Consider the following 14,796-nt stretch of genomic DNA (forward strand, 5'->3'; position numbering starts at 1 on the left):
TAAATTCATACTTTTTAGTTGAATCTTGCCAAGTAGACCATAAATTTCATGAGTTTTTTAATGGTGGCAGCTTGTACGATTGGATTGGATCTCAGCATGAATTGTTTCACCACAGATGTGGGAATCTGTACTGATCCATCAGCCCATTACATTCCTGGCCACTGACCACTACATCTTTTATACTGTATTACTACCTATATACTAAATCCTCACTAATATTAATATCTTCTAACATTCTTATATATATTTCAAATTGATTCAAAAATTGCATAAGTAAAAATCTACTATTACTGCTATTATAATATTCTATTATACTAAATAAGCCTTTTTACCCCAAGTTTTTTAATATTTAAAAATCTGTATCCCATTACCCTGTTTTGAGTCTTAGCAAAATCAGTTGTACAACATAGGAGATGTACAATGTAGGAGCGTGTGGCGCAGAGTGAAGGTGTTGGACTTCTGATTGTGAGATCGGGAGTTCAAGACTGACGCTCGTCGCATTGCTTGTGTCCTTGGGCAAGGCACTTTACTTATGTTTGCCTCTCTCCAGTTGTATTGTATGGCATTGAATGTATGGGTCGTGCACGTCCAAACAGCAATAACCAGGGATACTCCCCAAGGAGCAGAGTAAGTTGCACAATGTGCGGATCTGCCAATTCAGTATCAAGTGACCAAGGAAATATGGTGCCAGCGCCTTGTATCCCTGCAGACTGTGAAAGGTGCTATATAAATTCCGATTCTTAAAAAAAATATATATACAGTATATATATATATATATCAAAAACCTGAGTCTGTATTTGAGATGGAATATCTTATTCTAACAGTATTATACTGTATCAAAATTTTTACTTCACCATTTCCATACACAACACAGCACCACCATTATTTTATTGCATTAGTAATATGAATATATGCATTCCAATACCATGTTATCCACTTATTTTACAGAATCAATAATATATATATATAATCTAAAAGTACTGTATTGGAAAATTGTATGAATAACTAGAATATATACTGCTAACACAACCATAGAATTACAATTAAATACAATAGATTACAATTAATTACAATTAGATTTGAATTCATTCTGTAAGAATGATGTTGATTTGAGCTCAGTGTATATAAAATACTTTTATTATATATGTTATTCAACCTTTTTTTTAATATGAACCATACAGTCTTTAGGTATTATGCATTATATATAATAATTTATTCAACCTTTTTTTTCAAATATGAACCATACAGTCTTTAGGTATTATGCATTATATATAATACATTTATTATTATTACTATTATAACCAATACATCACAGATAAAATCTGCTTTACATAATTACCTGAATATTAACACAAAAAAAAATCAACCTCCAATTTCTGGGAAATGTTCAAAGTTGTGCATAAATATTCAATACAGTATGTACCAAATGCATTCATACAATTCTGGTATGAATTGTATGACATTTATAGTGCCAATATATTTAAAAGATAGAACTAATTTACAAACAAATATATAAAATGTTAAAAGTGTTAAAATGACATTAAGATGGACCACAAACAATAAAGACAACAAACAATTTAGACACAAAACGTTACTCATCACACAAAGATGAACATACAATAGTCGCTGTCAACAAACAAATGAAAAATTTGACTAAAATCAACCAGATAGTACAAAAATACAGAGAAAGGGATACTAAAAAACCTTCACATGTAATGAGAAAGTGCATTGCCCAAGAAAACATGGAATGAGCAACATGTAATGTGAACTCCAACCTCAAGGCTGAGAGCTCAAAACACAACTATTGTACCTCCCCACCATGATCCACAATGGATCCAGTGTTCACCCACTTACATCCCCCCACTAGATCAACTGTTCAGAAGAATGTGTTACCCCTTGTCACTTTTCCACAACCATATTTCACCCTGATAAAATCCTAATGGGATCACATGTGTTTCACTGTGTTGAAACCCTCACTGGATCTGATGTACTGAGTGTACCTTTACACTCCTCGCTTGCCTGATGTTGGAGATAAACACCAAACGACATCTTCATGTAAAAAAGAAAAAAAAATTGATAAAACTCAATTACAGTAACTTATATTAGACATTACTATATCATAACAAGCCTGAATGTGTAAAAGGAATTTATCATATTGCCATCATATCATCATCATCATTATTTTTAACAAAATAATTTCATAGGAACAAGAAAAATGTGTCTATGTACAGTAGAATTAGGAAATCAGGGTCGGTCAATAATTTAAAACGAATTATAGGCCTAGATAATATAATCACTCTTAGTATTTAAAGCTTCAACAGCGGCCCATTCTTACTAAAAATAAAAACGAATCCTATATTTTCAAGATATTGGTTTTTTTTTTCTTTCTCATTAGTAATAAGACTAGTAAAATAATAATAGCAGTATAAGATACACAGTAATGTACAAACAAGTATAGCTACACACTCTTTTTCCTCTGAGGGTGGAGATTATTTTCAGTGTTTCTTTGCCTCTTATTCCTGTCTCTTGATCAACAGGGACCAACAACCTACAAAACAAACAGGAAAACTACTAACAAAATAGAGTATTGATATAGCATCTGGTATTGTCCAACAGTTCGGAAACAAAGAATGGCGAGATGTAGGAAACATCATAGCCCAGTTATTTTTGCTGGACGAGATGGTGGACGATTCATTTAGACGAGATGGTGGCCCCATGTGCAAAATGATCCCCTAATTCGAAAACACGAAATAATGCAGTACAAAGAGCAGGTGGGACACTGCTGCAAATAAGTCTGTAGTGAGTGTTATTAAAGAGTACAGAATAGCAAGAGGTCTGCCTGCGTTGATTTTGCTTGCACGTAATGAAACAAAAAACAAAACACTACCATGAGATAGGGGGCGCCCTCTTAGAATTTGAATAGAGTTTGAAACTCAAACATCTATTCTATAGATGCAGCACGCATTTGATACAAACAACTTTTACGTTCTTTTGAAGAATGCCCTCTAGTTTGTGTTAGTACTTTTTGAGACAGGATTGCGTTTCAAAGAAACCCAGGCAGTCAGACCTCTTGTATGTCTCACACGAAGAAGTGAATTTGATTTTATCAAGGAACCTATTAGTTTTGAGTCTTAATTCAGTACCATATATATGCAATATTTGTTAGCTGTTCACCTTAAACTTCACGCCATGTATGTAAACTTCTTTCCATTCATCTTCCTCAAATGCGGCCTGACCAGAGATGACAAAATTGGCACGAAATCGAGCAGTCAAATTGTCAAGATCCATCCGAATAACGGTATCCTGTACATTAACATCTGTGATACACTGTCTTTAAAAAAAATTGAATAATACAGAAATATAACTTTAGTAGTTTAGTCTCTAAATCTCTAAATTTTTGTTCCGCCCATCACCATCATTCTTGACATTTTCATGATTGTTGTCATCGTCACCGTTTTTCCATCATTAATGATATTGTCATGCTCATCATTCCTGACATTTTCCTTTCAGTCATGTTCTTCTGTTGTCGTTCTTTCTGTCATCATCCTTGTTGCCATTATTTATGTTGCTGTTCTTGTCATTGATTTTATTGTCATCTTTCTTTTTGTCATTCATTTTAATTTCATTTCATTTTATTCAATTTCATTATTTAAAATCAACACATAGCAATTAGTGTGAGGTATATAAAAAAGTGTAAACACTATCTGGTTTTTCCATCATCATTATTACCATCATTATCACCACCATCATATATTACCTTTGTTGTATGTACTTGAGAAGATGATTTATGCTTGCTTTATTAACCAGTAAAAATTGTGACTCATTTACAAAAGACACTTCAGCAGTCTCACCTATAAGATGAAAGATTTTACAGTTATTACAAATACAAGTACTACAAATCTTACCATATATAACTATATCAGCTAACATATACTGTACACTATAGCCAAATCATAGGCATTATTCACATGAAGTTTGATATTTGATAGCAATTTTAGTTTTTGCTTAAGTCATTACACAAGGACCTCTGCACAATATAAGCCTTAGCAATAGAATAACATTTATAAAACAAATTTATTTAAACCAGAAAAGGGGAAAGAAAGGAATAGTGCATACCAATTCGGTTTGTATGGCGTTTGTATCTATGATTTTGTTTGATAAGTCTACATCGTTGGCCAAGTACATCCGAGAGCCAGTCCGACACCTCTTGTCCGCAATCAATGCCTTGCACCCTACAGCCAAAAAGAAAATATGCTTTGCATATTGACTTGGGTATTAAAACCTATAACCTGTGCATTTATATTACACTAGTTGTTTTGAAAAGAGTTTTTTGCCAATTAACAGACATGAAAACTTTACTGTTCCTACATTCTTTGTAGAATTTTACATTTGCTGGAAAAATTATGGATTTTCATAGCAAAAAGTCTGTAAAATCTATCTATGAATATTAGTTGAGCCTTTAAATTTGCAATTTAATTGAATGGTTTTGGTTTTAATTGAATGTTTGAGGTTTTAAAGATTTGAGCACTCTTTGGCCCACAAGCTTCTCCCATTTTGGTGTACCACTGTCATTTTCCAATTGTCACCTGATTTCTCTAACTGATTTTAAATGCCAGTTAAAATGACATCATGCAAGGCCCTGTCCAGATTATCAAAATTGATTTGACAAAAACATGACATGCCTAAATATGGTCATGATGACATCACATCATGACCATATATAGGCACATCATGACTATATAGGGGCATACAACAGTTTTTTGTCAAAGAACATTTGATAATCAGGACAGGCAAGAATAGAGGGTGCTATACAAAAATTATGATTACAGTATTGTGTTAATACCTATCCATGCAAACTCTACTCTCACAAACTCGTGGATCTTCTCGTGTGGAAGATTCCGATAATAGCGTCTCTTCAATCTCCAGTGGAACTGTACATGGAGTTTTCCCTATTTGAATAAAAAATATAAATAATGATATGTGACTTACACAACAAGTGGATGAAATAAAACTGACACATCAAATGAAATAGAACAACAACAATAGTAGTGTTCCTATGTTTTTTTTTCAAATGACTTGGTACTGTCACACATGCAGCTGTCAAGGCAAAATGCAGTACACGATCACTATAAATTACTACTATAATTACAAATATTATTAAATTATAATAAAGTGTCAATTATCAAGTATAACTTCCTTTTATAATTCTGTAAAAAAATAACAATGTTCTATTCAATCATTTAGCACAAATAATATGAAAATGAGAAGTCAATAACAAATTGTACTATATAGTTAATTATCAGCTTCAGATTTAGCGGGGCAGGGGGGCACCCCTACTATTGGAAAGTTAAAAAAAGGGAAAGAAGGAAATGAAAGAAGGAAATTAAATAAATTATTGATCGGCCAAAACCTCTTTTTTTGGGGGGGGGGGGAATTACGCCAGACCCGCTAGGGTAGTGTTGTCTGCTGATTGGCAAACTTTCACCCCACTCCCCCTTTTTCTGTCATCTCTGAATCCGCTCACTTGTTACTAACCTTTAGTATTCAAAATAAGAACATTCTTCCCGAGGTCAATATTTGGTTTTATAAGGCAAAGCTTTGTGTTCCTCTTCTGATTCAATGCAACATCATTCTCATTCACTACCATCCATTCCCTATCATATACAAAACCTTTTGCACCAAGTTTCCATTCCTTTACCTGAAATTTTAAAATAAAAAAATAAAATAGGTGTATAATTTTATATAAACAAAATATTCAAGTTTACATCTGCAGTACCCTTTTTACACTGCAAGCAAATCTCGGGACCAAACCCGAGATTTTCCAATACTTTGGCATTGAAAGGTTTGAGGTTGCTGTACCATGGCTGTAGAAGTAGTACAGCATTAGTAACAGCAGTAGAGCTGGTGGCAGCGACAGCAGCAGCAGTTGTAACAATAGCAGCTACAGCAGTGGTATTATTACCACCTCCTTGATTACAAATATATTTTAATCACATTAACTAACATACTAAGACATACCTCCACTGCACCACATGATTTAATAGGGTATATAAACATCTTGTGAAGATACTGGTTGATTCTGGTTTCTGGATCTGGGTGATGTATCTCGTGAATATACTGGTTTAATCCGGTTTCAATTGGTTCTTGGCACCCTGAATCTGGAAGACGTGTTTTCTTGTTTTGATGACCATTATGATTCAAAGATGGGTCAATTTCATCTTTTTTCTGATATGACTGTGGAGTATTATCATTCAAGAGTGGTTCTTCAACTTGAGTGTTTGAAATTTTGTTCAAACGTTGAGCTGCAGTATCCTGTGTGCCAGACACAAAGCATTCTCTGATGAACTGTAAAAATCTCTCTGCATCTTTCCACCTTGACATATAGCCAAAAGATATCCGGACAGATCCGGTTGGCTGACCATCGATTAAATCATTATCATCTCCACAGCTATGTCCCGCCTACAATAAAATGTTTGATAAATCTATAGTTGTCAAAATTCAAGGTGGCTGCATCAGAAACTGTACTTCCTTGTACAGTAAATCAAGGGTTTCATACAGATCTGAATGAAGCTTTGGTAGGGGAAGAACTAACAGGAGTGGAAACAGGAAGACATAAAGCCTGTCTTACAAGCCAAGTTTTCAGTCAGCCACGATAAGTTGGACCAAAACAATGTTTTAACATTTTATGATGTCAAAGTGCAGCTTAAAAATAGGTCAAAATTGTCCAGTTTTTTTGGGCGCCAGGGGCGCTTAGCCTAATGAGCCCCTAAAACAGCCTTTTCTGGCGGCCTTTCTAGCCTATTTCAGAAATTTCAGTAAACAAAACAAATATTATGTATCACCTGAAAATTGTTCTTCACTTTTTCAGATGTCAATCCCAAAAATTTCTGACAGGCCCCAGTGTTACAAAAACAACCAGTTCTAAGTTGAATGTTGTAAAGGTTGGCTAGCTTATCCACCTGCATTAAAAGACAATTTGTGATTAGTCGATTGTAATATAATCAGTAATGCAAGAGTCAATTCAAACATCTGTTTCTTACCTCTGCGTAACCAACATAGTCTCCATTTTCTCTCAGTAGATTAAAATTTACTATTGCCCCTTGAATTGTGATATCTTCAAAGCCATTATCATGATAAAGTATAGCTACTGGCTTGCCGTTGCTATGGTAGTATGATTCTAGTTCATGATGGATGTATCTGGCGAGTGTGAACGTATGCTGCGATATTTGATTGATTCCTCCTGGTGATGAAATAATTAAAATCAGCTCAATCGGCAAGCACAAATTCACAGTGTTCAAAATGCAGCAAAAAGAATAAATATTTAATAAAATTTATCACAAAACATCAAATATCCAAGAAATATATTGATTTATAATTGGGATAAAAAATTATCTTTTAGGAGATCGTCTTGTTGCTTAAAATGCTTAAGATAAAGGTGTATCATGATCTCTGAAATTTGTGATGCAATGATAAGTAGTGTGAAAGATCACTTGCATAAGCAAATTAAATTTCAAAAAGAAGGTCTCCATGAAGCCCCAATCTCCACAATTACAGATGAACCTTAAAGGTAAGGGTAATGTTGTTTTATGATGCATAATTCATCTTTTCTGCAACTGTCAATGTCATTACATCGCAGAGTTCTTTTTCCTTCTTATACACGATAAAATCCTCTTAATCCTGATTACTTTGAAGTCTAAATCTCCTGCGATATCATTTCCATGGCGATGGTGATATTTACGACTGTCGATCTTGGAGGTGATTTCAGGAGGATTAACAATGCATGTTCGTGGGTTGCTCAGTCTTTCCACATAATCCTACAGGTCTAAATTGTTTGACAACCAACAAAGCATCTGCCACGGATATTACAAGATTCAAACTATGATGAGATGCTGCTTATTTTAAATTTTACAAATGTGTGGATAAAATTCAACAGCGTAGTGTATGGGGAATTATGTTTTCAATCAGTCTACAATTTCTAGACTTGGACATCACCGTCAACATGTCATGACGATTGAATGGCTATAAAACATAGAACAACCTGGCTTAATTTTCATCAAATTGCCAGCTAGATCAGGCAGTACAATAAAGAACTGCATGTAGTGTTATTTTTCAGCAAATAAACAGATAATAAAAATTATTACTTGTATTTGAGTTGCTTATGTTCTATGTTTAAAAAGCGTTTATTTGAAATTAGCTAATTTTAAAACACTGGTAAAAAATATTTATAAAAGCATTGGAAGATGCGTTTTTTGCACACTGAACACCCACATAAGTGTACATTTATTATGGTTACTACAGTACCACACTCAACACAGTTATATTGTAATTACAACCTTTTCATTGAATGAAGTCTATTTATTCCAGGCAAGTGAGCTAAATTCCTTAAAATCAGGATTTTAAATACAGAGAACGCTCTTAAAGCTGCAAGTAACATTGATTTATCATTACTACAGATAACCAAGCAACATTGCGACTGCTGGTTCAAGATTACATTGGAGACATCCGTCTGCAAATGCGACTCTGCATTTCCTAACTGACTATTTATTGGATTTAACAATCAATTAGGCAAGAAAAAACTAGAGTCAATGTTACCATAGAAATACTGATGTGTTTTACAAGATTTAAAGAGGTCTTAATGGGGTGATAATACCGGCGGCACACTTTACAATATTGATATCAAGGGCCGGGTGTTTGGAGGCAATTAAAATACATCATTAATTATAGCATACTATACCTGCCAAACCCTGTAATGTATCAAAACCATGTCGAAGTGCAACAATGTTTAAAAACGGGAGTGTGCCATCCTCAAACCTACAAAAGAAATCCATTCAATCAATAAGAGAGCTTAATAATTTGTGTAAATCATAATGATACATTTATAAAGGTGATAATAATATCAATATTACTCATTAAAAGGTTTCAATTATCTACTAATAATTACCTATATATTTAGTGTTCACATATTTGATATGGAACATGGAAAGAGTAATATAAAAAAACTGTCTGATGGGAACATCTAGAAAATTCAATTTTTAATTTCATTGAATTTGTTTTTGTTATAATTCTGTCTCAACAACTAGTTCTATTCTTATTAATCCTGACTCAAAAATATAATAAAATAATAAAATAAAATAAACAATAAAATAATAATAATAGTATAATAAAATATAGTTTTCTGTTAATATACTGAAAAAACACAAGAACAGGAATTACACAGTTTTTACAGGAAGGTAAATTATGATGAGTGCTAGGTGACGTGAGGTCGTCTGCTGATTTTCGGTGGCAGTCTGAACAGATTTGTGTCATTAAAAACGATTTGTTGCACGCACATTGTGACGTTGCATCCTCCATAGAATTGTGTCGACAGGCACGGTGAGTGCCCAGCTTCAGGGGACCCCTAATATCGCCTCACCAGTAATGTTGAGCCGAATGGGTCACCCTCATTAAATATAGTTTAAAATTAAATTTAAAAAAAAAAAGATCTGCTCTTGATGCTTTATAACCAAGTATATATGAGGCCGTATGGAGAGTGGAGAGCTGATTGTAAGTGTTGATGGTTTGCAGTCCTTAGTGTTCTATACCTAAGTCTATATGAGACCTGAGGCTACACCTAAGTCTATATGAGACCTGAGGCTACACCTAAGTCTACATGAGACCTAAGTCTACATGAGACCTGAGGCTACACCTAAGTCTATATGAGACCTGAGGCTACACCTAAGTCTACATGAGACCTGAGGCTACACCTAAGTCTATATGAGACCTGAGGCTACACCTAAGTCTATATGAGACCTGAGGCTACACCTAAGTCTATATGAGACCTGAGGCTACACCTAAGTCTATATGAGACCTGAGGAGTAATGTGGTCTTTGGTTGTTACTACTGTACATACTTGCCATCCAATCTCCGACTAAAAACAACTTTATTTAGTAATGTGCTACCTTTATATATTTCATTCATTCATTTAAACTATGCTACTCACCATTCATGAATTTTAAGCTTTGGGATGTGGAAATTCTCACTACTTGAATATGCCTGAACTGTCCCTCCTCCAAAGAATGTTTTCTGAAGGAAGGAGACTGATTCATTCCTGATGATCAATCCACCAATACCAGTTGGGAATCCAAACATCTTGTAAAAAGACACTGGGACAAAGTCTGCGCAGTAAAAACCAAGGTCAAGCTTTGATGTCATAACATAGGATGCTGCATCTAAGAGTACACACCATCTTCCACAGCAACCGTGTAGAGTTGCTGTTTCGTAAGATTTTAAACGATTGGTCCAATTGAGTGGATACTTCCTACCAGAAAAATTACACTGAGCAGGATATGCAAACAAACAGTTTGGTAATTCCCCTTTGAGGGCACTTTCGGTCACTGCTTGTGAAGTTTCTAGTGAGGTTTGGACTTCCTGCTCGTTGATACAACCAAAGTCTGCACCGTGCTTGGAGGCGTACTCACGCATCCCAACAACGGATGTGTGAGAGTTTTTAAGGTAGAGGAAGACCGGATTTTGTCTAGCATCATGTTCGGTAGACCGGATTAATTCTTTGGTGGGTGTTGTGTTCCATTTGAATGTTTCGGCAACAAGTTTGATTGCTCCTGTGCAGTTGGCTGTAAAGATGACACTATGGGTTTCGGAAGATGTTCCAAAATGGCGCAAAATTCTGTATACATTTATGAAATAAATCATAGAATATAATAAAAATTCAATAACAAAAATTTTAAGAACTTTGGTCAATGTTAGGACTGTCAACCATGAGGTCGAGGTTCTAAGTTCCACTGTGTGAATTCTGTTTGTGCCCTGGATAAGTTACTATACTTACAATAGTCTACCCAGGAGTATATATAACTAATTACCATGTAGAATAGTGTGGCATTGAATTTTCTAGTTTCGTTCACTACACCCCAGGCAGCAGAGGTCGCATTTTGTACTGGTTTGCAAATCCAATGACTAGAGGTAATGATGCTCTCATGTTTTACGATCCTCGTAATTTAGTTTGGAATTGACGTCAACAAATTTGAGATATTATTATTATATTATTTCACACAATTGAAATACGTTCTTATTTACCTTTCCCGCACATGCTCAATGACCTCTGCTGTCAGCTGGCTGGACTGGCTTCTACTGTGTGGGTTTCCATAGACATGACTGCTGAGATCCTGCACATAGCTCTCAAGTTGGCTCTTCGCATACAAGGTTGCTGCAGCATGGTCCAAATATACAACATCTAAGTAAACAATATTTAGTATCATATACCAGTAATTAAAATATATACAGAAAATATCAGTAATTCCACACTAAATGATTTCATTTCTGGGGTTGTTTCTTTATATTGACAACATTCTGGTAATGACTCTATCAAAAAGATTATCTTCTTTTTGTAAACAACAACAATAATAATAATAATAATAATAATAATAATAATAATAATAATAATAATAAAGCACTGTATTATTATTATTATTATTTCATTAAACATTGTGCAGTTAGCATAGTGGTTCCAATTCAAAGCTCTGAGGGTTTGAATTCTATCAAGATGGCCACCAACTTGTGTCTTTAGTCAAATAAATGTATTTTATTTGCAAAGTATCTAGAAAATCATTTAAAATTTTTTTAAATTCCTTCTTTGGATCAAGGTGTATTCACATCAAATCTGAACCCAAATTCGGACTATGTTTCTGATGCGCAAAACAAAGCCTATTCTAACATACAGATTTGATATTTATCATATCGGTTAGGCAGGTTTTTCCTATCCAAAAATTTGGATTTGGTGTGATAAAGGACGTTGATAACATGATTCCTTTAAATGAGAATTTTTCAACATTTTTTTTTGGTTTCAATTATAATAGTTTTTTATAACATTTTTGGTGACATCGTTCATCAAGAGCTAAAGGAGAAAAAGTTTAAAAATTATGAAGTTATACTGCATCATTAGAGAATAGCAATAAGCTTATTTATTGATTCACCCATCTTCTGCAACATATACATCATCTGTGACCTTCAATAAAATAATATATCTTACTTTATTAGTATTATTTAGGTATTGCTGGTTTGACATTTCTATTAATAATCAAATGTACTATCTAAGTAGCATATTTACTGGTACAGTACTAAATTTGCATATCATGATCATCCTACGCATATATGCTTATAGTAGCCGGTAATTGATTGTGCATTTGTAAGTGAATACTTGTATTTATGCAAAGCTGTCAAACTGTCACATCGACTTTTGATAAAGCATGAGCAAGAATTTGGATGCACTTTGAGGCAAACAAAATTGACCAAATGCACTGTACAGTTAGATGCCAGTATGATGCTGGAGATAAAATAAAGATATATACAGAGTATAGATAATATATGAATAGTTACTATGTGAACTACTAGTATAGAACTAGGCCTAGCCTTGATTTATATTAACCAGGCTACTGTATATGAATTTGAGTCAACTCAGCCTCAAGTCAACTCAGCCCCAAGTCAACTCGGCCCCAAGTCAACCCGGCCCCATGTCAACTCGGCCCCATGTCAACTCGGCCCCAAGTCAACTCAACCCCATGTTAACTCAGTTTTGAATGCAAAGCCAAAATTGAAGTGGCTTAAATCATTGCCTTTTATTCATTCATGTGGCTAAATATCAAGGATGCTTCAGCTTGTTTTCATCCAGTTTTTGAATTCTGTTAGCCTACAATTATTTATGACATCATGTGGGTAAATATTATAATTTATATTTTCCGAAATTCAATCTAAATTATATTAACACAAATGTTGTTGCCAAACTGACCAATCGGCCATGTTTGTTTTGGTCACATGGATAACGCTTATTAAGCATGGGTGTATGCAAGGGGGGGTCGGGGAGGTCTTACGACAACCCCCCCCCCCCTCAAAAAAAAATTTTTCCAGACATTTTTTTCTAGGGCCTTTTCACAATGACATAAATGAAACAAAAAAAAAAAAAATTCCAGACATTTTTTTCTAGGGCCTTTTCACAATGACATAAATGAAAAAGCATTGATGAGGTACCAGCAATGAGTCCAAAGACCTTGCCAATTGCGTGACGTAATCTATCTCAATTCCAGCAATTCTGAAACTGAGCCTGTCATTCGCTTCAAGCTGGTGGGGCGGTCATCGATTTTCCTGTCTCCTACTGAAAAGGTAAAAAAAATTATAATCTGGACCTACCCAGAAAAAATCCTGGATACACGTCCCCTGTTAATGCATTCCGGTTTAATTTAATTTTCGTTTCGAAGTCTATTTTACGAACCAGTCAAATGAAAATAATACTCAACGAAAAATCGTAGTCAATGAAATGAACCAGTTGAATAAGTCCAAAGTTTCTGCAAACACCACAAATACTCATACTTTCCGTTTTTCACAGTGATGGTTATTATGGGGGTAAGGCAACACAGCAAAAGCCAATTTGAGGCGGCCTATAAGCAGTGGCGTCTCTAGGATATAATTTAAGGGGGGGGGGGGCACTAATGTATAAGAGACAGGTATTTATGGGTGTAATTATAGCATGCAGCGTTATTTGAGGGCCGAAGACCCGAGCCAGGGATGGGTATGGGACCCCTCCTCCCAAAACTAGATTTAAAAAAAAAATTAGGACTTTTAGATGGCCGAAAAATGCTGGGATGGGAAAACTTGGGCTACTTGGTCAGACTGCCCAATGAGCTTTGGCCGATGGGGGGGGGGCTTGACCAGACCAAGGGGGCTTAAGCCCCCCTGCCCCGATGGCGCCGCCACTGCCTATACTATAAGGCCTATCTATGTCGTGAGGAAGGGTGTGCTGTTTTGAAACAATGGAATTGGATTAATTTTTTTAGAAATGCAGCTAAACCTGCAGCTACACTAGAAATAGGCTTATCTAGTATCATCTTATCAATGCTAGGCTAGTCCGATGGTTCGCCAACACAAGTGTCCAGATTAGCAGTGGTAGCATTTGTTAGNNNNCCCCCCCCCCCCCCTGGTTAGACGGTAATTCGGTTAGACGCGGCCCGGCTTGTTGATCTGCTGCCAGAGGAGCCCCATCCACGCACGGTAGCCTAGGTAGGCCTACCTAGCTAGGCTAGCCTAAAAACCTCACAGACTGGCTATTATTTTGCTTACCTTGCAAAAGAGGGAATTCACTTTCTATCTTGTCATTCATCTGTTTAAAAAAAAATACCTATAACCAATAACGACCCTAATCTTTTAATGAATATAACTAAACAAATATCGAAATCCCGTGAGAGCGAACTTGGGCCTCCTGTTTGTTTGTTTTTATTTTCATTGGACAGCGCCCTCTTGCTATTCAGGATTTTCAAAACTTTTTCAAGGTTCAGGCATATCCATCCTTGGTTCCACTAAAAAAAGATTATCAATTAAATTAACTATATTTAAATAAATTACTTTATATATTTAAGCAGCTTATTAGATTTCCAATTAATTCTAAAAACAAAAGATATTATTGTGGTAGAAGAAAATATAATTTTTGTTCTAGTTTTAGTAATCAAACCCAGCATTTCAAGAATTCAATTGTTGTGAGAAAGATTTTCCTCGCAAATTTAACAAACGTGTTAAATAAATAATACCATTCATACACGTTTTGCATAGACCCAGGCTGATAATCAATAACAATTTATTGCATAATTTGAAATAAAAAAGAAAAATCAGCAAAAACATGTATTAATTAAACATTGCGTTCTCATCGCAGATATGGGCCTGCTTATAGTTTATTAAAATATCGCGATATCCAGCCACTGTTACTTGCACTCGATTACTGACACCGTGAATTCACCACTCCTTCCACAGGCAGAAAAT

General features: G+C 35.0%; 1 protein-coding gene across 1 annotated transcript; it reads right to left on the reverse strand.

The window, feature by feature from the left end:
- Positions 1-2,530: 2,530 nt before the first annotated feature.
- On the reverse strand, positions 2,531-14,254 carry LOC117102058 (molybdenum cofactor sulfurase-like). Its single transcript, XM_033242272.1, has 13 exons — positions 14,104-14,254; positions 11,071-11,227; positions 9,980-10,663; positions 8,735-8,811; positions 7,041-7,240; positions 6,843-6,959; positions 6,019-6,459; positions 5,536-5,698; positions 4,844-4,949; positions 4,117-4,232; positions 3,758-3,851; positions 3,175-3,331; positions 2,531-2,548 (listed from the first exon to the last, which is right to left on the reverse strand). The coding sequence occupies exons 1-13, from the start codon at positions 14,141-14,143 to the stop codon at positions 2,531-2,533; spliced, it is 2,370 nt and encodes a 789-aa protein (XP_033098163.1). The 5' UTR covers positions 14,144-14,254.
- Between the last annotated feature and the right edge of the window lie 542 nt (positions 14,255-14,796).

This window comes from Anneissia japonica, unplaced genomic scaffold (genome assembly GCF_011630105.1).
Source record: "Anneissia japonica isolate Jap-2015-1 unplaced genomic scaffold, ASM1163010v1 scaffold997_len2565447_cov190, whole genome shotgun sequence".
In the NCBI taxonomy this organism is placed as follows: domain Eukaryota; kingdom Metazoa; phylum Echinodermata; class Crinoidea; order Comatulida; family Comatulidae; genus Anneissia; species Anneissia japonica.